General features: G+C 57.0%; 1 protein-coding gene across 7 annotated transcripts; it reads left to right on the top strand.

Annotated features, from left to right (window-relative positions):
- The first annotated feature begins 888 nt into the window (after nucleotides 1-888).
- Nucleotides 889-21,909, top strand: ATP13A2 (ATPase cation transporting 13A2). 7 transcript variants are annotated; one of them, XM_071767295.1, is made up of 29 exons: nucleotides 889-899; nucleotides 7,566-7,639; nucleotides 7,889-8,056; nucleotides 8,526-8,584; nucleotides 8,696-8,807; nucleotides 9,517-9,596; nucleotides 9,996-10,073; nucleotides 10,341-10,410; nucleotides 10,823-10,957; nucleotides 11,475-11,541; nucleotides 11,636-11,767; nucleotides 11,908-12,075; nucleotides 12,577-12,687; nucleotides 12,792-12,838; nucleotides 12,963-13,151; nucleotides 13,296-13,502; nucleotides 13,798-13,911; nucleotides 14,053-14,209; nucleotides 14,550-14,670; nucleotides 14,816-14,940; nucleotides 16,232-16,392; nucleotides 17,311-17,418; nucleotides 17,524-17,603; nucleotides 18,300-18,452; nucleotides 18,541-18,637; nucleotides 19,228-19,451; nucleotides 19,962-20,113; nucleotides 20,191-20,363; nucleotides 20,966-21,909. In XM_071767295.1, the coding sequence occupies exons 2-29, from the start codon at nucleotides 7,637-7,639 to the stop codon at nucleotides 21,134-21,136; spliced, it is 3,462 nt and encodes a 1,153-aa protein (XP_071623396.1). In that variant the 5' UTR covers nucleotides 889-899; nucleotides 7,566-7,636; the 3' UTR covers nucleotides 21,137-21,909. The 7 variants fall into 7 exon arrangements, with proteins under 7 accessions (XP_071623396.1, XP_071623394.1, XP_071623389.1 ...); XM_071767293.1 differs by lacking the exon at nucleotides 889-899 and adding an exon at nucleotides 1,622-1,701 and having other exon boundaries at nucleotides 17,314-17,418; XM_071767288.1 differs by lacking the exon at nucleotides 889-899 and adding an exon at nucleotides 1,623-3,396.
- The last annotated feature ends 1,930 nt before the right edge of the window (nucleotides 21,910-23,839 follow it).

Here is a 23,839-nt window from a genome sequence, read left to right as displayed (position 1 = left end):
ATTTCTGCAGTTATTGAAGGGGCTGGAGCCCAAATCTGCAGCTGAGGGCCCTGTGGGTGCTGATCCTGGGCTGAGGGGAGACCTTGTGGCTCTCTGCAGCCCCCTGAGAGGAGGTTGGAGCCAGGGGGGGTCGGGCTCTGCTCCCAAGGAACAAGGGATGGGACAAGAGGAACTTTTGGCACAGCTCAAGTTGTGGCAGGGGAGGTTTAGGTTGGAGCTGGGGAAGAATTTCTCCCTGGAAAGGGTTGTCAGGGCCTGGCCCAGGCTGCCCAGGGCAGGGCTGGAGTCCCCATCATCCCTGGAGGGGTTTCAGAGCCCCAGAGATGTGGGGATGAGGGACATGGGGCAGGGAACACCGGGGGCTGATGGTCAGACTTAATCATCGTTTCCAACCTTAATAATTCCATGAGTTCCCTTCCATAATCTCCTCTCCCTGCTTAAATCCAGGGGGTTCACATCAACATCTTGAATTAAGAGCTTTGGGATCCCCATTGTTCTCTCCCACTCTGCTTTTCTTTTTATTTAGTGGGTTTTTTGAGCACACAGTGGGGTTTTTTGCCTTTTATTGAGAAGCTGAGGCTGCTGGCTGGGCAGAGTGGGATGGCAATGGAGCAGGGTGGGAGAAGCTGGGGGCAGCCCCTTGCTGCAAAAAAACAGCTCCAAAAACCTGCTTCACCTTTGCCTTCAGGAGGAAGCTCAGGCTCTTCCTGGAGCACATCCAGGCAAAATATTGGCTTTGTCTCCCTTCCTGGCAAAGAAACCCAAACCCCTTTGTGTGAGGATGAGTAGGGAGAGGGGGGAAGGTGGTGCTGGGCAGGAGCACCTGACTGGTGCTGGTGGTTTCCAGAAGGGGGGTGGCAGCAACTGGAGCCCCCCAAAAAGCCAACCTTGGGCTGGAGGTGGGTACGAGGGGTCTGTGCATGGTTTGGGGCTTCAAACCCCTCCTTCTTCCTGCTGCAGGAGTGTGCAACCCGGGGGGGGCACAAGAGGGAGGGTGCAGAGTCTGGTGTCTTGTCTTGCCAGATATTGGGGTGCAAAGCCATTTTGGGGACAGCACTTGGTGCATTTTCTTGCAAACTGTGGGGCTGAAAAGCCCTTTCTGGGGGTCAGAGCTCAGTGTGATTCCATGCAAGGTGTTGGGGGCACAAAGCCCTTTTTTTGGGGGGGGCAGAGCCTGGTCTGTTTCCTTGCAGGATACGGGGATAAAGCCCTTTTTTGGGGGGCAGCACCCTGTGCATTTCCTTGCAAGGTGTGGGGGCACAAAGCCCCTTTTTGGGGTGCAGAGCCTGGGGGTAAAAAAACATTTGGAGGAGGAGGCAATGCCTGGTGCATTTCTATGCAAACTCTGGGGGTAAAACCCCTTTTTTGGGGCATCTCGTGGCCCATTACCTTACAAGATATTGGGGTGCAAAGCCCCGTTTGGGGGGGGCAGAACCCCGATATTTGATTGGGGGGGGCAGAACCCCCTCTCTTGGGGCAGAGGTTGCAAAGGGTTGGAGGGGTTGCAAAGCCCTTTGGGGGGGGGAGATGGAGGGCGGGAGGCACCCTGGGGGTGTTCTCTGGAAATTTGGGGGTGGGGGGTGGGTAAAGGACTACAACTCCCATCACCCTTTGCGGGAGGGGGGGGTCCCTTCCGCCGCGCGCCGCCGGGCTGCGGCCCCGGGGCTCCCGGTCCGGGGCTCCCACTCGCCATGAGCTCAGGTGAGGGGGGGTAGGGAGGTGGAATTGGGGGTGCAAACCCTGCACCCTGCGTGGCCCCTCCCGGGGGGGGTTGCACCGCGCGTGTGTCTCTCCCCCTTCACCCCCCCGTGGATTTTGCATCCTGCGTGTCCCCAGCGCTGCAGCCCCTGTGTCCCGGGGGGGTTTGCCTTCTACACGTTCCCCCACGCTTGCGTTTTGCGTGGACCCTCCGTGGGCTGCATCGCTCGTGTCCCGCGGGTTTTGCAGCCTGCGTGGCCCCACGGTTGCATTTTGCGTGGCTCCTGGGAGGGGGGGGGGGCGGTTTGCACCGTGCAGGCCCCACGGAGGTGGCAGTGACCGTCACGCACCGCCCCCCCGCTTGCATCCTGCGTGGCCCTGAGGTTTCGTTTCGCGTGGCTCCCCGGGGGCTGCACCCTGCGTGTTCCACGGGGGCACCGGGGGCATCAAACCCCCACCCCCCCACGTTGTGGCTCTGCAATGGGGTGTGCAGGAAGAGGGGAGAGGGTGCATGTGGGGTGCAAAGCAAAATTGCTTCATTTTGCTTCATTTTATTTCGTTATATTTCATTTTATTTCTTTTTGCTTTGGTTCCCCCTCCCACGAGGTTTGCAGACGGGGGGAGCAGGTCCCGGTGCAGAGCAGGGTGATGCCCCAGGATCTGACATTCAGGGGGTGACAGAGCAGAAAGGGTCCCAAATGACCATCCCCACCCTGGGGTGCTGGGAGGTGGGTGAGGCCGCAGCAAACGCTGTCTCTGCTGTCAGGGGCTGTTGCAGTTTTTGCTCTCTGCTTCCTTGCTGCCCACCTGGTTTGCTTTTGCATCCCATCGGGAAGCAAATTCCCAGCCCCACTCCTGCACCCACGGATCTGGGCACCAGTTCATCCACGTGCAACACAGAGCAAGGAAGCCCCAGCATCGCTTTGGGATGCCCCCAATCCCTGCAGCCCAGCAGGAGCTGCTCCCTACCAGCAGGTTGCTCCAGCTCAACTTTTGGGAGTGCTCTGAGCTTGCCAGGGTACAAATCATCCACAGTTTTTGGTTGAAATGGAAATTGGGGTGGATTTGATGGCTGCCAAGGACCATGTTGCCTTCCTGACTCTACAAGCAGAGGTTTTTCCACACTGGTGATGGATAAAGCAGCCCTGACCTGGGGTCTCTGCTCACCTTCAAGCCAAAAGACCCTTTGGAAGGTGAAGGTTGGTGAGGAAGCAGCATTGAGAAGAGGTCGGGCAAAGAGGTGACACTGGAGAAAGCTTCTGAGGCTCCAGATGTGGGCAGGGTCACAGGGAAACAGCTCAGCCCGGGCTCAACCTTTGCTCTTTCCCTTTCGAATTTGCCTCGCTCAGCCTGGAGGAGTTTCCCAAAGCTGCTGAAAGAGGAAGAAGAAGTTTGTGGCAGGAAAAGAAGAATTGTGACAGTGTGGTGCTCAGCCACCCCTTGGAGGGCTCCTTGCCTTCCCAGCCTCAGTCCCTGTGGTCCCCAACCCCGCTGGAGCCCCTGGACCCCTTTTTGCTCCGGATCAGCAGCACTTGGGAGTGAACAACCCCCCCCTGCTTTTCCCCTTCTGCTGCTTAATTGAAGGATCCCCAGGTTTGATGCTGGCTGGAGCAGCAGGAGGTGTCCCCAGCCTGCCCTGACACACTGGAACAGGGACCATGGACTGCCAGGAGTGTGGCCCCTTTCTCCCCAAGGGAGGTAGGAGCTCTTTATTTACCAGAATTTGGGGAAAACATAGGGTTTTGGATATAAAGGACCTTTTTTCCCCCCTTCCCAGTCGGTGGTTGTCCAAGTGGGGATGGTCCCTGAAGCCTCCAAACCCCTTCTGCAGCTTGGCAGGTGGCTTGGGGGTGTGGGGAGGTCTGGCAAACCTGGGGGCAGGAGAGGCTGGGGACAAACCTGCCTTGCCCAAAGGGTTTCACTAACAGCTTCCTCCATGCAGCCAACCCTACCCTACAAATCCAACCCAAAACTGGTTTGAGCTGGACAGGGCTACTGGGAGGACACCTGCCCTACATGGACTTAATTTCTCACCCAGCTCAGGGGGTTGATGGGTGAGGGGGATTTCCCTGGGGTTACCCTGATGGCAGAGCCTGGATCCCCATCTTCCACATCCCCACCTTGTTTCGAGCCTGTCTCATCCTTTAGCTTCTCCCAGCCTTGGGGTGTTTTTCCTGGCTGGGCTCATCCCATGGATGCTGCCACGTCTGGGTAGGACCAGGAGCCTGGTGGAACGTGTTTGCTCTGGCTGCAGGCTCAGTGGGGGGTTCTCTCCAGTTGGTTCATGCAGATGAGTTTATGTTGGCTTGGTGGAAAGGGCAGAACTGACACCATCTCATCCCAACCCTTCACTGGCTCTGGGCTTGCCCCCAGCCCGGACATCTCCCATCCTAAAGCAGAGCCTGAAGGATGCTCTGAAAGATCTCAGGAGTTAAACCTTGCCTTTCGTGTCCCAGACACCCTTTTCCTTTCCTTAACCCTCCTTCCTTGCTCTTGTCCCATCCTGATTCTCCATGTCCCCATCTCCAGGGGTCTGGATAGGCCTGGCCAACCCCATCCCACTGCCCATGGCAACCTCCATGGCTGGACCTTCCTCTTCCTGCATGCAACTTCTGGCCCACATGAGCAGATCAATAGAGAATAGGTGGATGGGTGAATGGAGGATATATACATATATCTGTATGGAGGATATATACATATATCTGCTTTCCCCAGGTGGTTTAATGTTGTTGGCAGTGGTAATGAAGTTACCCTGAGCATCCAGTGGGGACCATGAGAGCTGAGGAACACATATAAGTCTTCTTAGGGTTTGTCTGCAAAGGGATCTTGTGGAGAAGGGTTCTGTGACCAGCGTGTGTTCACTGTCAGGGTGTGTGTGTGTCTAGGGGCAAAATCCAAGGGCAAAGATGGTGAGCATGAAGACACTCTGGCAGGAAGCGTGTTTGCTGAAAAGAGTGAAGGAACTGTTATTTTCTTACAACAAAACTATGGAAAAATACAAACTGTGGGTGTGGTGTGTGCTGTTTGCATTGAAACAATTTAATTGGTCTGGTGTTTGCAAACAGTTCCCACCTGTGCAGAGGGGTCAGAGCCACGGGATGGGGGAGCTCCAGGTTTCCAGCTCTGCTTCCTGGTGGCAGAGGGTACCTCCTCCCCTCTCCCAGTTCCAAGCCATTCCCCCTCACCCCATCCCTCCAGGCCCTTGTCCCAAGTCCCTCCCCAGCTTTCCTGGAGCCCCTTCAGGCACTGGAAGGTGCTCTAAGGTCTCCCCATTGCAGCCTTCTCTTCTCCAGCCTGAACTGGAGCCTGAACTGGTTGGGCCTGAACAGCCCCAACTCTCTCAGCCTGGCTCCAGAGCAGAGCTGCTCCAGCCCTCCCAGCAGCTCCAGGGCCTCCCCTGGACTGGTTCCAACAGCTCCGTGTCCTTCTGGTGTTGGGGACCCCAGAGCTGGACCCAGGGGGGGGTCTCACAGAGAGGAGCAGAGGGGGACAATGCCCTCCCTGTCCCTGGGTGACACAGCCCAGGACACGACTCTTTTTTAGGTAGGGCTCTTCAGGTGTTCTGAGGGAGGGAAACCCCCCCAGTTTCGGAGCAGGAGGAGGGGCCATGGCCCTGTTTGCCTGCGCAGGTGTGGCCGAACCAAACTGGTAGCGCAGCTCCGCTCCCTCCCCTCCTCCGGCTGCTTCCCGGCCACGTCCAGCACCGCCGGGCAGGTGGGGACATCCAGACCCATCCCACCCCCCATCCCATGCCCCTTCCCCATCCCATCCCATCCCAGCCGGCGGGGCGAGGAGCGGGGGATCAGGAGTAGCCCGGAGCTGCTGCTCACTCGCCGCGGTTTGGTGGGGAGGGGGCGATGGGAGCAGGAGGTGAGAAAAGGAAAAAACAAAACAACACAACAACAACAACAACAAACCCCCAATAAAACCAACCCCCGCGGATAGGGTTGTGCAAGAAGCACCCGGGCTCCTCCGGAAGATTTGCTGCTTCTAGGAAAAGGATTGAGAAAGTGGGGATAAGTTTGGGAGAGCAGAGCCGGGGGGGCAGGGGGTGGGTTCAGCCTTCCCAGCCCGGCTCGGGAAGGTGCAGAAAGCAAACCCGGGCTGGTTTGGGGTTGTTTGCTGGTTGTTTCGGTGCTTTCCCCCCCCTCCCCGAGTTGTGGGGAAATCCCCGTGTCCCGGACACCCCTCTCCCTCTCCTTTGTTCTGCTCCTTGGAAGCTCCGCGCCTGCTCCCGCGGATCCTTCCACCTGGGATCGGCTTCTTCCCATCTGGGGCCTCCTGGAGAAGGGAATCGCCTTCCTTTAACCAGGAATCGGCCTCCCTTCATCTGCAAGCAGCTTCCTTGAACCGGGAATCAGCCTTGTGCCACCTGGAATCGCTTTTTTTGACCTGGAATCTGCCTCTTTTTACCTGGAGTCCACTTCCTTTACCCAGGAATCACCTCCTTTAACCAGGAACTGTCCTTAAAGCAGGAATCACCTTCTTTCACCAGGAGTCAGCCTCTAACAAGAAATTGCCTTCTGTAATCTGGAATCTGCTCCCTTTAACCTGCAATCTGCCTCACTTAACCATGTATCACCTTATTGAACCAGGAATTGTCCTCCTTTAACTGGGAATCTGCCTCTTTTAACCCGGAATTTAACCAAGAATCACCTCCTTTAACCTGGTATCACCCCCTTTAACCAGGAGTCAGTCTCCTTTAATTAGAAATTGCCTCCTTTAACCTGGAATCTGCCTCATGTAACCAGGAGGTGCCTTCTTGAACCAGGAATTCTCCTCTTTTAACCAGGAATCACCTCCTTTAACCAGGAACCAATGTTTTCCCAAGGTTTTGAGGCCAGCAGTGGGGGGCTCAGCCACCTCCCCTCCCTCCCACCCATCCAGCTTGGGCCTTGGGACAACTTTTGTTTTAATAAACCATCTCTTGGGGTCATCCCCCACCTTTCCCAACCCATAACTTACCCCTTGGAAGCAGCCCCTGCTGGTTTCTGGGAGCTGGTGAGATGGAGCCCCCACCCCTGGTGATCACCAAAGCCAGGAGAGGGTTTTAGTGAATGATTTTTTGTCACCACCAGACCAGCTCTGGGGTGGCTTTTCTGGTGGGGAATGGGTGGTTGGTCCTTCTGGAAACCTAACCATGCCCCAGCCACAAATTATTTGCCAGCTCCAAGGTTGGGCCCTGGCTCCTGGGTTGGTTTTTGTGCCACATGTTGGCTGCTTGTGGCTCCTTTAAGATTTGGGAGCCGGCAGCTCATGACCCAGTGTGGATTTAAGGGATAAAAGGTTCAGATTCCTGGCACGGAGGGGACAATTCAGGGGTTGGTGGCTGTGACCCCCATCTGCCAGGCTGGGCACAAGGGAGAGCGATGGAGATGGGAGGTGCTGCCAGAAAACTGCATGAAAACTGGGGGGGGAAAAGCCAATTTTGTGACAACGTTTGGGGGGGGGGAGGTGGGAAAAAAGACCCAAGCAAGGAGCAAGCAAGGAGAGCTCTGCGTGTGCTCCCCCCGGCTCCACGCCAGCCTCCCTGGGGTCATGCCAGCTCTTCTCTTTTCTCTTTTTTTTTTTTTTTTTTTTTTTTTCTGTTTTCTTTTTCCTTGGCCATGTTTCCCGTGACTGTCACGTGTCACCAGAGGGTGACGGGGCAGGGCTGGGGGCTCCCCCGTGCCCACCCCATCAACCCCCACCCCATCCTGGTGGCTCTGCCGGGAGCCGGGGTGGGTGGCAGAGGGGACACCGAGTCCCTGACACCTCCTGTGACTGAGCCAGAGGTGTTCTGGCTGCAGCTGGGAGCCCACCACTGGGATAATTTGGGGTTTTTTTCCCTTTTTTTGAATTTCTTTGTGGTTTTTTTGTTGTTGCAGACGGCAGCAGGCTGCTGGGGAAGAGGCAGCCGGGGTACGGGACGCTGCAAGGAGACACCGAGAAATCCCCCATGGTGGGTGCCAGGGCTTGGGGATGGGGAGGGAAATGGGATGGGCAGGAAGGGTTGGCACAAACCCCACCCATCATCTGTGACACCGGCACAGGTTGGTGGCTTTCCAACCCCAAAGCTGCTTGCTTGGCACCTGCTCAGGGTTAAATAGCACGGGGAGGCTTTAGGGCTTTCATCACTGTTGGGTTTAGCTGCTTGATAATTATAATTTTGGTTTATTTTCCTGACTAAAGGTGAGCTCCTTTCTTCCAGGAGGTGACGGGTTACCAGATCAAGCCATGGAGGGTGGCCCTGTGCCACATGTGCTCTGTGCTGACAGCTGGGCTCCTCCTCATCCTCTTCCACTGGAAGCCCAGCCTGGAGGTGCAGGTGAAGTGCCAGCCCTGTGCCCTCGGCCAGGCTGACTGGGTCATCATCAGGGTGAGTCCCTTTGGGATTAGGGTTGGGATCTGCCACTGGCTTCCCAGGAGGACCCTGGGCACGTTCCTTGCTGCTTGTCACCACCTTCTCTCTGTCACCTCCTTAGCGATGTGCTGCCCCGGCACCAAATTCTTCCTGGAATAATTATTGTTATTAATTATCCTGCCTCTCCCTGACATCTCCTGTAGATCCAGCAGAGTGCTACCCCCAATTACTCTGCAAGGAGTAATTATTAATTAGATATTAATAATTACAGGAATTATAATCTTAATTTTGCTCTTTCCCCCTCCCTATCAGCAACCCCGGCTTTGCATTTCCCTTGGTTGCCCCTGAATCCTTCCTGGAACAGGTGGCTGGGAACCTCCTGCCTGTCCTCCCCCTCTCTGGGTTTGAAGGACATGTCCCCAGGGTGTGGGGACACGGCAGGAGGTCCCCATTGCCCTCAGCCCAGCCCCTGCCTGTGTTTCAGGACCGATTTGGACAGTGCTTCACCGCGCGGGTGCGCACGGAGACGCTGGGGGAGGGCAGGTGAGCCGGGCCCAGGCCCCCCCATCATCTGTGTGGGCAAGGACTCGGCTTTCTGGTGACTCTGGTGGATGGGGACAGATGATGATCCTTGGTTTTCCACCCCCCAACCAGCCTGGAGCATCACCCCGGGGTCAGGCTGGAGGACCGGAGGAGCAGCATCGCCATCGGCGTGTCGGATGAGGAGGAGAGCAGGGACACCATCCGGCTCCATGAGAAGGAGGAGGTAGTGACAGCCACCATTCCCATGGCCAAGAAGGCCACCAGCATCCTGGCTTGTGTCAGCACTGGTGTGGCCAGCAGGAGCAGGGCAGGGATGGGCCCTGTGCTGGGCACTGGGGAGGCTGCACCCCAAATCCTGGGCTCAGTTCTGGGCCCCTCAGGAGCAGAAGGAGATTGAGGGGCTGGAGAGTGTCCAGAGAAGGGAATGGAGCTGGGGAAGGGTCTGGAGAGCAGGGAGAAGGGGCTGGAGAAGTTGTGAGGAGCATCTGAGGGCCCTGTGGGTGCTGATCCTGGAGCAGAGGAGGCTGAGGGGAGACCTTCTGGCTCTCTGCAACCCCCTGAGAGGAGGTTGGAGCCAGGGGGGGTCGGGCTCTGCTCCCAAGGAACAAGGGATGGGACAAGAGGAACTTAGGTTGGAGCTGGGGAAGAATTTCTCCCTGGAAAGGGTTGTCAGGGCCTGGCCCAGGCTGCCCAGGGCAGGGCTGGAGTCCCCATCATCCCTGGAGGGGTTTCAGAGCCCCAGAGATGTGGGGATGAGGGACATGGGGCAGCACTGAACTCAGCAGAGTTGTAGTAATGGGGTTGGACCTAATGATCTTTAAGGGTTTTTTTCTAACCAGAACGCTCCTGTCATTCTGTGAAACCCCCCCCCCCCCGGCCTGGGCTGCCCTCAGCTCTCACTCACACTTTGTTTCCTCCCCTGCTCTGCTCAGAAGAACATTTTACGTTATTACCTCTTCGAGGGTCTGCGCTACGTCTGGCTGGAGCGGCTGCAAACCTTCTGCAGAGCCAGGTACCCCTTCCCCCCCCAACCCTCTCTGCAGCCCTTCAGCCCCCCAGAAATGGTCCTCACCCTCCCAGAAGTCACAGTCACCACCCTGGAGCTTTCTTCAATGCTGCAAAGCCTTTGGCTCCCCTCTCTGGGGTCGGGGGGAGCCATGGTGCCCCCAGGTTTTGGTGTTGCCCATCTCCGTGGGGTGCAGGGTTTTGGCAGGTGCCCCGTGCTGGATGCTTTCCCAACTCTGCCCCTTTTGTTCCTGCTCCTTGGCTGAGGCACACGGCGCTCTCCCTGTCCCAGAGGGTGTTTGTTCCTTGTCACCAAGGACTTGGACATGGTGTTTGTTCCTCTGGGCCAGGCCCCTGCTGATTCTGACTCCGTTTCTCTGTTTTTCTTTCCCCCCGGGCTTGGCAGTGTCCTGGATGAAGGCTGGACATGTGCAGATCTCCACCTCTGCCAGGCTGGGCTTGACCAGCAAGACCACAACACCAGGTAGGGAACCACCAACTTCATGGGACACCCGGGGAGCAGGGATGGGGCATTGACAGGGGCCAAAAAGACCCCTGGAGCTGGATTTTAATTCCATTCAGACCTCAAAACAGAAGACAGCCAAGTGGCTTGGCTTGGCTTGCCTTGGCTTCTCCATGTAACTGAGCTCCCATGGAGATCTGAGCAGCATGAGGGCCCCTTGGGTTGGAGCTGCAGCTTCTCCCTAATGTGTGTTTGCTTCCTGCTTGGTTTTTTCTGCCCCCTTTGCAGGAGGAAAATCTATGGACCCAACCTCATCGAGGTGCCAGTCAAGTCCTACGCGAGGCTCTTGGTGGAGGAGGTGAGCACCCACCCATGGGTTGTGCTTTGAAGGAGTGAGTTGTCCCAGGACAGAGCTTTACCCTGCTCCACATCCCTCAACTGCAGGAGCTTTGTGGGCTCTTCCTTGCTGGTGATGAGGAAAGGAATTTGGGAGAGTCAGTTTGGGCAAGAGATGAGTGGAGGTGACCAGTCCCGCCTCTTGGCTCTGACAGGAGCATCCCCAGAGGTGGCTGAGCAGCCTCAGGAGTCCTGACCATAGAGCAAAGCTGGGGGGGATGGAGGCTTTGTGAGAAGTCAGCTGCTTCACCCCCATCCCCAGGGAACACCCAGCTTCTCCTCAGCATAAGCAGTTGTTCCTCAAGGAACCTGGAGGTCTCTGGATGGGCTGGAGGAGCCCCTTAAAGCTGCTCCTTCTCCTTGTTGCCTTCCAGGTGCTCAATCCTTTCTACATCTTCCAAGTGTTCAGCATCATCCTGTGGGTCTGTGACTCCTATTACTACTATGCTGCCTGCATCTTCTTCATCTCCACCATCTCCTTGGGGCTGTCCCTCTACGAGACAAGGAAGGTTGGTGGTGGGCTCATTGGGGACAGGCAGCTCTAGTGAAACAGACCATTTTCTGGTGCTTTTTGACCTCTGTCTTGCTCTGAACTCCCTCTGAACCCAGCTGGGTGAGGACAACCCACACTCCAGTGATGGGGCAGCTTTCATAGAGTCACTGAGGTTGGAGAAGACCTCTTAAGATCATCAAGTCCAACCATCAACACACCACCACCGTGCCAACTAAACCATGTCCCAAAAGTGCCACGTCTACATGGGTTTTTGAACCCCTTCAGGGATGGTGACTCCACCACTGCTCTGAGCAGCCTGCTATAAAACTTGACCACTTTTTCAGTGAAGAAATTCCTCCTAATACCCAATCAGAACTTCCCCTGGTGCTACTTCTGTCAGCTTCCTTGTCCATCTGCAGTCCCTGAGCCTTTGAGACCCGTTCAGTGGGTGCTTTTGCCGGGCTTTTTTTTTGGTTTTTTTTTTTTTTTTTGAGCTGCCCTGGGGTGGGTGCTAACAGCTCCCTCCCCTCTAGCAAAGCACCACGCTGCAGAACATGGCCAAGATGTCAGTCGGTGTCCGCGTCCATCGTCCCGGCGGAGGTGAGCGTGGGGGACACCGAGCACAAACCCATCAGGGGGGTGGGTGCTGGGGGGGGGGAGGCTTCCTGAGCACGGTTTGGGTTTTCTCTTGCAGAGGAGATGATGGTGAGCTCTGCTGACCTGGTGCCAGGGGACTGCATCAGCCTCCCTGCTGAGGGGATGTTGGTCCCCTGCGACGCGGCGCTGCTGACGGGCGAGTGCATGGTCAACGAGAGCATGCTGACGGGTGAGACCCCCCCTCCTCTGGGGGGGGAGAAAGGTCCTTGCATCTCAGCCCCGCTATTACAGCCCCTCCCCACCCAGGCTGGTTGGGTGGTGACCCCTCCAGGGTGATAAACCCCCCGTGGTTGATGTTCCTGATGGCAGGGGAGAGCGTGCCGGTGATGAAGACCCCGCTGCCGGCCGGCACCCAGGCTGAGGGCACCCGGTACTCCCCTGAGGAGCATCGGCGTCACACCTTGTTCTGTGGCACACAGCTCATCCAGGCCAAGTCCTACGTGGGCAGGGAAGTGCTGGCAGTGGTGACCCGCACAGGTAAGGGCATCCAGGGAGGGATCTGAGGGCTGGAGCAGCTCTGGAGCCAGGCTGAGAGAGTTGGGGGTGTTCAGGATGGAGAAGAGAAGGTTCTGGGGAGACCGTAGAGCACCTCCCAATGCCTGAAGGGGCTCCAGGAAAGCTGGGGAGGGACTTGGGACAAGGGCCTGGAGGAATGGGATGAGGGGGAATGGCTTGGAACTGGGAGAGAGAGGGGAGATTGAGGGTGGAGATGGGGCAGAAATTGTTTGGGGTGAGGGTGCTGAGCCCCTGGCCCAGGTTTCCCAGAGAAGCTGTGGCTGCCCCATCCCTGGCAGTGCTGAAGGTTGGATGGGGCTTGGAGCACCCTGGGCTGGGGGAGGTGTCCCTGACCATGGCAGGGGGGGCACTGGGAGGGCTTTAAGGTCCCTGCAACCCAAAGCAGTCTGGGATTCTACAGTTAATCCATGTCCTTTGGAGTGGTGGCCTTGTATGTTCTTACCTTCTGCCCTTCTCCTGCAGGGTTTTGCACAGCCAAAGGGGATCTCATCAGCTCCATCCTCTACCCCAAACCCGTGACCTTCAAGTTCTACAAGGATGCAGTGAAGTTTGTCCTCTTTCTGGCAGTCCTGGGTATGTCTCAGCATGGCCAGGAGCAGCCAAACTCCTCCTAAATGGCTGAACCCACCCTTCCTCTGCTTTGCTGTGTAACCCAGCCCCTTCTCCCTCTGGCACAGCTTTTATCGGGACACTGTACAGCATCCTCATCTTGGTTAGGAACAAGGTAGGGATGGTCCCACCATGGAGAATCCTTGAGTGCTGGCTGGAGCTGGGACCATCAGCCAAGGCAGCTGGAGCTGTTTGGGGGCTATCAGGATGTCCATCCCCTCTCCCTCCTCACCTGCCAGGTCCCTGTGGAGCAAATCATCATCCGTGCTCTCGACCTGGTCACTGTCATCGTGCCACCAGCTCTCCCAGCTGCCATGACAGTGGGCACCATCTATGCCCAGAACAGGCTGAAGAAACAGGGCATCTTCTGCATCAGCCCTCCCCGCATCAACCTCTGTGGGAAGATCCGACTGGTTTGCTTTGACAAGGTGAGCAGGACCATGGGACTGTGGGTCCAGCTGGCCTGCACCCACCACATTGTTCCCTGCACCCACCACATTCCCCCTGCACCCACCACATTGTTCCCTGCACCCACCACGTTGTCCCCTGCACCCACCACGTTGTCCCCACAGACAGGGACGCTGACAGAGGAGGGTCTGGATGTCTGGGGAGTGATCCCACTGGAGAACAATGACTTCCTGCCCATTGTCCATGAGCCCCGCTGCCTGCCTGCTGGTCCCCTGCTCTACATCTTGGCCACCTGCCACACGGTGTCCTTGCTGCGGGCTCAGCCCATCGGGGACCCCGTGGACCTCAAGATGGTGGAATCCACTGGTTGGGTAAGAGAAGCAGCAGGCAAAGATGTGTGTTGATAGAGAGGGAGGTGGAACAGGATCACAGAACCATTGAGGCTGGAGAAGACCTCTAAGATCAAGTCCCACCATCAATCAGACCCCATCGTGCCCTCTAAACCACGTCCTTAGTGCCACATCCAGAGGTGCCTGAACACCTCCAGGGATGGGGACTCCACCACTGGCTCACTCTGCCAGAAGAGGGTGTTTAAAACCATCCGTGGGGTTGGATGGGGCTTGCAAGGCTTGGGCTTTGCCATCTCTGTCTCTGCTGTGGTTTCAGTGCCTGGAGATGATGGAGGAGGAGGAGGGTGAGCTGCCTGTCCTCCAGCAGTTTGGAACAAAGGTCTTGGCTGTGATGAAACCTCCACCTGAAGAAGAACAGCCACGAGACAGGGTAGGTCCAGATGGGCTGGGGCTCTCCAAGTCACTGGGTCTGCACCCCCGATGGGTTGTTGTCCTTCACAGCCCCTGGAGGAGGTTGTACCTCCCAGAGAAGGTTCTGGGAGCCCTGACACCCTCTCCCTCTCCTCCCTAGAAGCATCAGTCACCCCTGGGCATCCTCCGGCGTTTCCCCTTCTCCTCCTCTTTGCAGAGGATGAGTGTCCTGGTGAAGGTGCCTGGTGAAGCCTCAGCCCAGGTCTACACCAAGGGTGCCCCAGAGCTGGTGGCCAGCCTCTGCAGGAAGGACACGGGTAGGTGCTGGGGAGCAGTGGTTCCCCACCACTTCCCAGCTGAGAAGCAGCTGCTCCTGCTGCTCCGACCTCCATCTGCATCCCTGCAGCTCATCCCATGGGGAATCCACCCGTGGTGCTGCTGTGGGGCAGTGTCCAGATTAGCTCCAGCCTCAGGGGGGTAAGAAAATAGGAGCCAGAAGACAGGGAAGGGGCTTGGAGTCTGGACTCCAAAGTTCTCCAAAGTTCTTCCAGTACTGTGGGAGATCCAGCCCCAGCTCCCCCGGCTGGATCCGTGTATCCCAGGTGCATCCAGGGCTGATCTCACCTCACGTTTCTCCTCGGGGTTGTGGATTTCCAGTGCCCAGGGATTTCTCCCAGATGCTGCGACACTACACCACGGAGGGATTCCGGGTCCTGGGTCTGGCTTCCAAAGCCCTGAGCTCAGTGACGACCTTCGAGGAGGCCCTGCAGCTCCAGAGGTTGGGACCAACAATTTTCCTCACTCCAAGCATTTCATGAGATGTTTCCCTGTCCCCCCAGCTGGGTTTTGAGCTGTTTGTGGCACTTGATCCCACTTTGCCTTCTGCTGATGTTGGTGTGGAACAACCCCTTGTATCCCACCAGGGACTCTGTGGAGAGCGGCCTGACCTTCCTGGGCTTCCTTGTCATGAAAAATGTCCTCAAGCCTGAGTCTGCACCTGTGATCCACCTCCTGAGGAATGCCAACATCCGCCCCGTCATGGTGACAGGTGACCCTGAGGAGGGGACAACACGGGGCTCAGGGCAGAGGTGGGACAGGGAGGATGCTGTGCCAGGAGGGAATGGTTCCTCCTCCAGCAATGGGTGGCCTGGAGCAGCAAGGAGGCGCAGCCAAGACTCATGGTTGTGGCTTTGTCCACCCTGGGTGCTCGGTGGCATCACCTCGGTGGTGGGCTGGGGGCTGGCAGGGTTTGGGGGGTGCAGGGTGCTCTGGAATGGGTGCAGCATGAACACCCAGAAAGGGAGTGAGAGAGAGAAACAGCAGAACTTCTTGGCTCCCTGCTGCTCACATTGGGTGGATGGGTCATGAATTGCCCAGGTAATGGGGGGGCATGGGGGTCACCTGCACTGAGGACAAGGCCACCAGTGCTGCCAGGGGCTGGAGCTGGGGCCTTTCTCTGGGTTAGGGGAGAAAGGATATTTGAGAGTTTCCCCCAAAATATGGGGAAGCAAAGAGACCGCAGTGTGGCTGCAGTGGCTGTGGGGGAACATCTGGCAGGTTTGAGCTTCTCTGAGGGTCATGGGATCCCAGACTGGTTTGGGTTGGGAGGGACCTTAAATCCCATCCAGTGCCCCCCCTGCCATGGTCAGGGACACCTCCCACCAGCCCAGGGTGCTCCAAGCCCCATCCAACCTTCAGCACTGCCAGGGATGGGGCAGCCACAGCTTCTCTGGGAAACCTGGGGCTCAGCACCCTCACCCAAAACAATTTCTTCCTAAAATCCAACCTCAATCTCCCCTCTCTCTCCCAGTTCCAAGCCATTCCCCCTCATCCCATCCCTCCAGGCCCTTGTCCCAAGTCCCTCCCCAGCTTTCCTGGAGCCCCTTCAGGCACTGGAAGGTGCTCTAAGGTCTCCCCATTGCAGCCTTCTCTTCCCCGGCCTGAACACCCCCAACTCTCTCCCCCTGGCTCCAAAGCTGCTCCAAGGAAGCATCTGCCCTCCCCAAGGCACCTAAGAACATAAAGGACACAGATTTGGGCCTTTTCCCCTCAAGTTTTTACCTAGAGTAGGTCAACTCAATAGCTCTATTCCATCCAAACAAGCAGGAGAAGCCTCTGTGGGTACGTTTTGATTTCCCTTAATTTTATCAGGTATCTGTTCCCATACTTGCAGAAATAGTTTTTCTCGGGCTTCTTTTGGCTTTACTTCTAGTCAAAAGGTCCCTAGCTTTAGCTGCTTGGCCCCATCCACCCCTTCCTTTTCCTCTCACCCCCCCACCTCATTTTCCTGCCTGGGGGATGCTGTCGAACGCTCCTTGGGGCTGCTCTTTCCCTGCCAGGGGACAACATGCTGACCGCAGTGAACGTGGCTCGGGGCTGCCGCATGGTGGAGCCGAAGGAGCGAATCATCTTCATCAGCGCTTCCCCTCCCGGCAGGGACAACCCCGCTGCCCTGAAATTCATCCCTGCGGAGCATTCCCAGGGGGAGGAGCAGCTGGAGGTGAGTCCCCAGGATGCCTTTCCAAGGGGTTTGTAAATCCCAGGCCTTGGGGGGGTTTCTTTTTTCAGGCATCGTTGCCTTTCCAGGTAATCTGAGGTGGGATACCACCTCTTCTTTAGGAGATCATCTCCTAGGGAGAAAACTTCCTTTAGGAGATCTCCTGCTCCTGTGTCTCCCCGGGAGGAGGTCAGGCTGGGGGGGATGCTCCAAAGAGCCTGTGGGATGCATCCAGCACTGTGCTGCTCAGTGCTCCAGGGCATGAAAGGTTCAGGCACACAAGGTTGTGAGAGTCATGGGATCCCAGACTGGTTTGGGTTGGGTGGGACCTTAAAGCCCCCCCGGTGCCCCCCTGCCATGGTCAGGGACACCTCCCACCAGCCCAGGGTGCTCCAAGCCCCATCCAACCTTCAGCACTGCCAGGGATGGGGCAGCCACAGCTTCTCTGGGAAACCTGGGGCTCAGCACCCTCACCCAAAACAATTTCTTCCTAAAATCCAACCTCAATCTCCCCTCTCTCTCCCAGTTCCAAGCCATTCCCCCTCATCCCATTCCTGCAGGCCCTTGTCCCAAGTCCCTCCCCAGCTTTCCTGGAGCCCCTTCAGGCACTGGGAGGTGCTCTAAGGTCTCCCCATGGGATCCTTCTCTTCTCCAGCCTCAACACCCCCAACTCTCTCAGCCTGGCTCCAGAGCAGAGCTGCTCCAGCCCTCCCAGCAGCTCCAGGCCCCATACCATACCTATGATGATATTTTTTATCCAAAAATCCCATCAGTTATACCAATAATCGAGATTAAGAGAAGCTCCTTCACCTCCTGCTCCACATGGGTTCTGGATGAAGGTTCAGACCCTTGCCCAAGGTCTTGGCAGGAGTTGGGGTGAGGGTGAAGCCCCCCTGAAGCCCACGGGGTTGTCTTTCCCAGCAGGGTCAGCCCCAGTGGGACCACTGCTCCCTCCAGCTCTGCCACTTTGCCCTGAATGGCAAATCCTTTGCTGTGGTGTCTGAGCACTTCCCTGACCTCCTGCCCAAGGTGAGTCCCGTGCTGGGGAAGCCTGAGGGGACTTTTTTTTTTTTCATCAATAAGCATCTCCTGCTGGGGCTGGGATGTGGACATGGAGCTTTCCCTTCTTTGCAGATCCTGCTCCGAGCCACTGTCTTTGCCCGAATGTCCCCTGAGCAGAAAACTCAGCTGGTGTCCAGCCTGCAGGAGCTCGAGTAAGCCCCAAGGGATGGGGGAAAGAGGGAGGTGAGGGGGGGATTCATCTTCTGTCCTGAGACCTCTCCTGGGGGCTGGAGCTGTTGGCAGCTGTGAGGTCACATCCTGCTCTTTCCCACTGAATATTGGGGTGCAGTCTTGGAGAACCAGGGTTTTACCCCTTCCCACTGGGGAATATCAGATCCCGGGAGTCCTCAGCTGAAGAAGGACACGGAGCTGTTGGAGCCAGTCCAGAGGAGGCCCTGGAGCTGCTGGGAGGGCTGGAGCAGCTCTGCTCTGGAGCCAGGCTGAGAGAGCTGGGGGTGTTGATGCTGGAGAAGAGAAAGATCCCATGGGGAGACCTTAGAGCACCTTCCAGTGCCTGAAGGGGCTCCAGGAAAGCTGGGGAGGGACTTGGGACAAGGGCCTGCAGGAATGGGATGAGGGGGAATGGCTTGGAACTGGGAGAGAGAGGGGAGATTGAGGTTGGATTTTAGGAAGAAATTGTTTTGGGTGAGGGTGCTGAGCCCCAGGTTTCCCAGAGAAGCTGTGGCTGCCCCATCCCTGGCAGTGCTGAAGGTTGGATGGGGCTTGGAGCACCCTGGGCTGGTGGGAGGTGTCCCTGACCATGGCAGGGGGGACACTGGGGGGGCTTTCAGGTCCCTCCAAGCCAAAGCCTCCTGTGACCCCCTGGTTCTGTGATCCCTCTGGCTCAGCTACTGCGTGGGGATGTGTGGGGACGGGGCCAATGACTGTGGGGCTCTGAAGGTGGCTGATGTGGGCATCTCCCTCTCGGAGGCGGAGGCGTCGGTGGCTTCGCCGTTCACCTCCCGTGCAGCCAACATCGAGTGTGTCCCCACTGTCATCCGGTGAGCTCCAGCCTGCCTGGGGGGGAAAACACAACTGGGGGGCTCAGGAGGTGTCAAGGCTGTGTGCTGAGGCTCTTTCTCTCCCCAGGGAGGGCAGGTGCTCCCTGGTCACCTCCTTCGGTGTCTTTAAGTACATGGCCCTGTACAGCCTGGTGCAGTTTGTGTCCGTCCTGCTGCTCTACACTGTGAGTCCTGGGGTGCCTCTGGGTGCTTGGGGGACACCTTGTCAGCACCAGGTTTAAACCTGTGACCTTTCTGAGACCAGAAAGATATTGAGGGTCTGGAGTGTCCAGAGAAGAGAATGGAGCTGGGGAAGGGGCTGGAGAATATGGAGAAGGGTCTGGAGAAGCATCTGGTGAAGGAGCATGTGAGGGCCCTGTGGGTGCTGATCCTGGAGCAGGGGAGGCTGAGGGGAGACCTTCTGGCTCTCTGCAACCCCCTGAGAAGAGGTTGGAGCCAGGGGGGGTCAGGCTCTGCTCCCAAGGAACAAGGGATGGGACAAGAGGAACTTTTGGCACAAGTCAAGTGGTGCCAGGGGAGGTTTAGGTTGGAGCTGGGGAAGAATTTCTCCCTGGAAAGGGTTGTCAGGGCCTGGCCCAGGCTGCCCAGGGCAGGGCTGGAGTCCCCATCATCCCTGGAGGGGTTTCAGAGCCCCAGAGATATGGGGATGGGGGACATGGGGTGGGGGTGGCCTGGGCAGTGCTGGGTTGGACTGGATGATCCTAGAAGCCTTTCCCAACCAGAACATTTCTGTGATTCTGTTTCTCCTTCCCAGCTCAACACCAACCTGAGTGACTTCCAGTTCCTCTTCTTTGACCTGATCATCACCACCACTGTGGCAGTGCTGATGGGTCGGACGGGTCCTGCCCAGGAGCTGGGGGTGGAACGTCCCCAAGGGGCACTGATCAGTGTCCTGGTGCTGGGCAGCCTGCTCCTGCAGACAGCTCTGCTCATCACTGTCCAAGTCCTCAGCTACTTTGTCACCGTCTCACAGAGCTGGTAAAGGTCCCTGCTTCAGGGGGGAGGGCACAGAGGATTGAAGTGCAGCCTGGGTGCTTCTCCTTGGGTTTGGCTGACATCAAGGACGCAGCCAGCACCTTGCAGCCAACAGCTTCCCAGTGCTGGTGGGGAACAAGGGGTGGGTGTTCAGAGCCTCTCCTTGCCTCTCACTTCATAGAATCATTGAATCAGCTTCATTTTGTTTGGAAAAGATCTTTAAGGCCATTGAGTCCAACCCTTCCCCCGGCACCACCCAGCCCACCCCTGCCCCATGTCCCTCATCCCCACATCTCTGGGGCTCTGAAACCCCTCCAGGGATGATGGGGACTCCAGCCCTGCCCTGGGCAGCCTGGGCCAGGCCCTGACAACCCTTTCCAGGGAGAAATTCTTCCCCAGCTCCAACCTAAACCTCCCCTGGCACAACTTGAGTTGTGCCAAAAGTTCCTCTTGTCCCATCACTTCTGACCCATCCTTCATCTCCCTCTCTGCCTTCTCCCCTGCATGTCTCAGGTTTGTGCCACTGAACAGCACGGTGATGGCCCCCCAAAACCTGCCCAACTATGAGAACACAGTCCTCTTCTGCATCACTGGCTTCCAGTACCTCATCCTGGCCGTGGCCATGTCCAAGGGGTACCCCTTCAGGGAGCCTCTCTACACCAATGGTGAGGAAGATGCCGACCACGTAGACAGGGAGAGACATCAAACCTTCCTCCTCAACCCTCTTCCTTCTCCCCCTCAGTGCTCTTCTTGGTAGTCCTCATCCTCCTCTTTGGTCTCATGATCTGGCTGACCCTCTACCCCCTGGGCTTCCCCAGAACCCTGCTGAAGCTGCAGACCATTGATGATTTGAATTTCAAGCTGCTGCTGCTGGGGATTGCTGTGCTCAACTTCTTTGCTGCCTTCGTGCTGGAGGTAGGACAGCCCATGGGGGGTGTTTGGCAGAGCAGGGACACATCTTGTCATAGAATCACAGAGGCAGTAAGGTTGGAAAAGATCTCTAGGATCATCAAATCCAACCATCAGCCCAATACCACCATGCCCAGTAAAACCTGGCACAAAGTGCCACATCTGTGTGGTTCTGAAAACCCTCCAGGGATGGGGATTCCACCCTGGGCCAGGCCCTGACAACCCTTTCCAGGGAGAAATTCTTCCCCAGCTCCAACCTAAACCTCCCTTGGCACCACTTGAGTTGTGCCAAAAGTTCCTCTTGTCCCATCCCTTGTTCCTTGGGAGCAGAGCCCGACCCCCCCTGGCTCCAACCTCCTCTCAGGGGGTTGCAGAGAGCCAGAAGGTCTCCCCTCAGCCTCCTCTGCTCCAGGATCAGCACCCACAGGGCCCTCAGATGCTCCTGGGCAGATTTATGCTCCAGACCCCTCACCTTCATCCTTTGGCTCTATCCCAGGAACCCCTTTTCCCAGAGCTGTGGGCATGGAAGGAGCAGGGCTCATCTTGGCACCAGCTCTGCCCTTTCCTGGGGCTCCCCAAAATCCATTCCCCCCCAATCTTTGCTGCAGACTGCCCTGGATCGTGGTTTGCTGAGCTGCCTCCGCAAGCTGCGCCGAAAGAAAGGCTCCAAGAAGCTCTTCAAGAGGCTGGAGAAGGAGCTGAGCCAGCAGCAGCCACCTTGGCCACCCCTTGACCAACCCCTCTTTGCTACACCCAAGATGTCCATCACTGCCAGATAGCAGGGCCAGGCTCTGCCCTCCCCATCCTGCAGCCCCCAGCCCCTGGACACTGATGTTTATTTATTTATCCTGGGAAATGGGGGGGTGGGATGGGGTGGGCAGGCTCCCACGGGAGACCCTCAGGGTGGCAGCTGGGGATCCACACCTGCTGGTCCCACAGCCCAGAGGAGAAGTAAAATGGGGGAGAAGGTCCAGAAGAAGAGAAATGGTCCAGCTCAGCTCTGCCAGGAACTCTTCCATCCCTGTGTTGGCCTTGGACCCACCTCCCTATGCTGGGGCCATTTCACAGGGACACCACCCCCCTGTCTTCTCCAGGCTGCTCCAGGCCACCAAGAAGAGGGTCCTTGATCTCCTCAGGGTGAGGACATCCACCCCAGCCTCGCATTTTTTGCTCACTGTGAAAAAAAAAAACAAAAACCCACAACCTCCCCATTCCCCGCCCCCTAGATGTGTAGGAACTGTTTACAACCTCCCCAGCCCTTGCTTGCCAAGGATGCTCCATCCCCACCTCCTGGGGACCTGGCCATGGCCATGGCCACCATCTCTGCTCCTGCAGGAGCACCTCTGCTTTCAGATGGGACCTCTGTAGCATTAAAAAAAAAAAAAATAATAACAAACCTCAACAAACCACCTGAATCTCTTATTTTTTTTTTTTTTTTTAACCTTCCTCCAGCACATGGAGGTGTAAGTGGTCAGGAGGTGGATGTTCACACTGTTTGGTTTCCAGATGGTTCCCCCATGAATGGCATCTAATAAATTAACAGTTTTCTTCACATTGTGCTGCCTGGATGGAGCTGGGGAGCAGGAGAAGGAGGTTTTGGGGTCACTTAATCCTGCAGCAGGGCTGGAAGATGTTCTCCATGCCTGAAAGTTGGGAGTGAACCCAGGGAGAGCACCGCTGGGATTGCAGAATAAATAACCCACATCCCCCCCCTACTCCCTCAGCCTGTTTCCAGCTGGAATTTCCTAGAAAATCATCCTCATTGCTGGAAAAACCCAGGTGTCCTGGCCAAGAGGACAAAACCTTCGAGGGAAGAAAAGCCACGAGCTGGAGATGCCTCATCCTGAAAGGGGAAGAGTCGAGCCGTGGGGCAAGGATGGGGTTGGGGAGGAGAGGAACCATCTCCAGCAGCTTCCAGAGGGCTTTCTGGCCACTTCCCAGCCCGGCTCTTGGCTGGAAAGTTCCTGCAGGGACTGAGAAAACCGAAACCCTTCGGAAGGCAGCGGCGCCTCTGCCCTCCGGGAGCGGGGGATTAGCTCAGGAAATGAGGCACAAGCAGAGGTAAGAGGTTTCCTGCAGGCCCAGCCAAGGCTGCAGTTACACACCATCCTTCCCAAGCTGAGAAAAAAAAAAAAATTCAAAAAACCCCAAACCAACCCACACCCGCCGAGATTTTTTTTTTTTATTATTTCTACCCATTCTCCGCAGTTTTCACACCAAAAGGCACCCAGGACCCTGGTGGATTTTTGCACCGTAGATTTCCTCCCCCCAACCCCCCCCCCCCCCCCAGCTCTCCAGGGTGGTTTTGCTTGGCTTGTTCCAAGGGGGGGTTGCAAAGTCTGCTTGATGATTAACAGGCAGGTCCTGGCTGTCCCTGGAGGTGGGGACAAGGACGGGGCTGGGGACAAGGACAGGGCTGGGGACAAGGCTGGGGACAAGGATGGCTCTGCTATTTCAGAAGCTTCATGGCAGCAGCTCTTGGGGTGGTTTGGATGGTTTCAGGCATCCTTCAGGATGGAAAATCGCTTTGATAGGAGATGGGAGCATCTCGAGGTCCCCTCTGCTTCTCCTCCACCCCTGAACCTGGGGTTTTCCCTTCATTTTTGGGGCACTCAGCCCCCCCCTCCTGGCTGCAGAAATGTTCAGCACCCGGGTGGGGGTATGAGGGGTTCAAGGCTGCCCCACGGGTGGAAAAATCACCATCTCCTCCCTGTGCACACGGCTGGCTCTGGAGATTTTATCCCAACTCATCCCAGCCCTCCTGAGAGCTTCTCCTCCGTCCCAAAAACTTTTCCTCCATCCCAAACCTCCATTTCTTCCCTCGCTGCCTCTGAACATCCTCACAACCTCCATGTTCCCCCCCCAGGGTCCCACTCAGTGTCACCACCAGGCCCAGGGGGGGTGGATTTTAGGGACCACCCCCATCCTCGCCGGGATCCCCAATCCCGTAGGAAGCCGCCAGACAGAGGGGGGAAAAGGGCCCCATGGTCCGCGGAGTTGGCTCCAGCACCACGCAGGGGCTGCTCCGGCATCCTCAGCCTTGGGGGGGGGGGGGGGAACGACGACAGGGAATTTATTTATCCACCCCCCTCCATCCTGGGATAAAGCTTTAAACCCACTGCTTGGGGGGACAGGAGGCAGGAGGAGATCCCAAGCTCCCCAATTTTTAATTTTTTTTTTTTTTTGGGGGGGGGGTTATTTGAGCTCGTGAAGCACTGTTCTGCCATCCGCATTTCATCCCAGCCTCCAGCACCCCCCCCCCCCCCGAAAAAAAATCCTAAACCCCTCCTGCACAAACCCCTCCTCTCTTTTACAAGCACGGGGTGAGGGGGGGGGGGGAATAAAGAAATTAAAGTAACAAAATTTTTAAAAATCCATCTCCCTGCTCTCCATCATCTCGAGAGGTGCTTATTATCTTTTATTATCTTTTTTTTTCATTATGATTCCCCCCCCCCAGCAGACTCCAGCGGCGGAGGAGAAGG

This window comes from Heliangelus exortis, chromosome 23, assembly GCF_036169615.1.
Source record: "Heliangelus exortis chromosome 23, bHelExo1.hap1, whole genome shotgun sequence".
Classification (NCBI taxonomy): Eukaryota; Metazoa; Chordata; class Aves; order Apodiformes; family Trochilidae; genus Heliangelus; species Heliangelus exortis.
The sequence above is the reverse complement of the archived record's forward strand: the minus strand, read 5'-3'. Positions and strand labels throughout refer to the sequence as shown.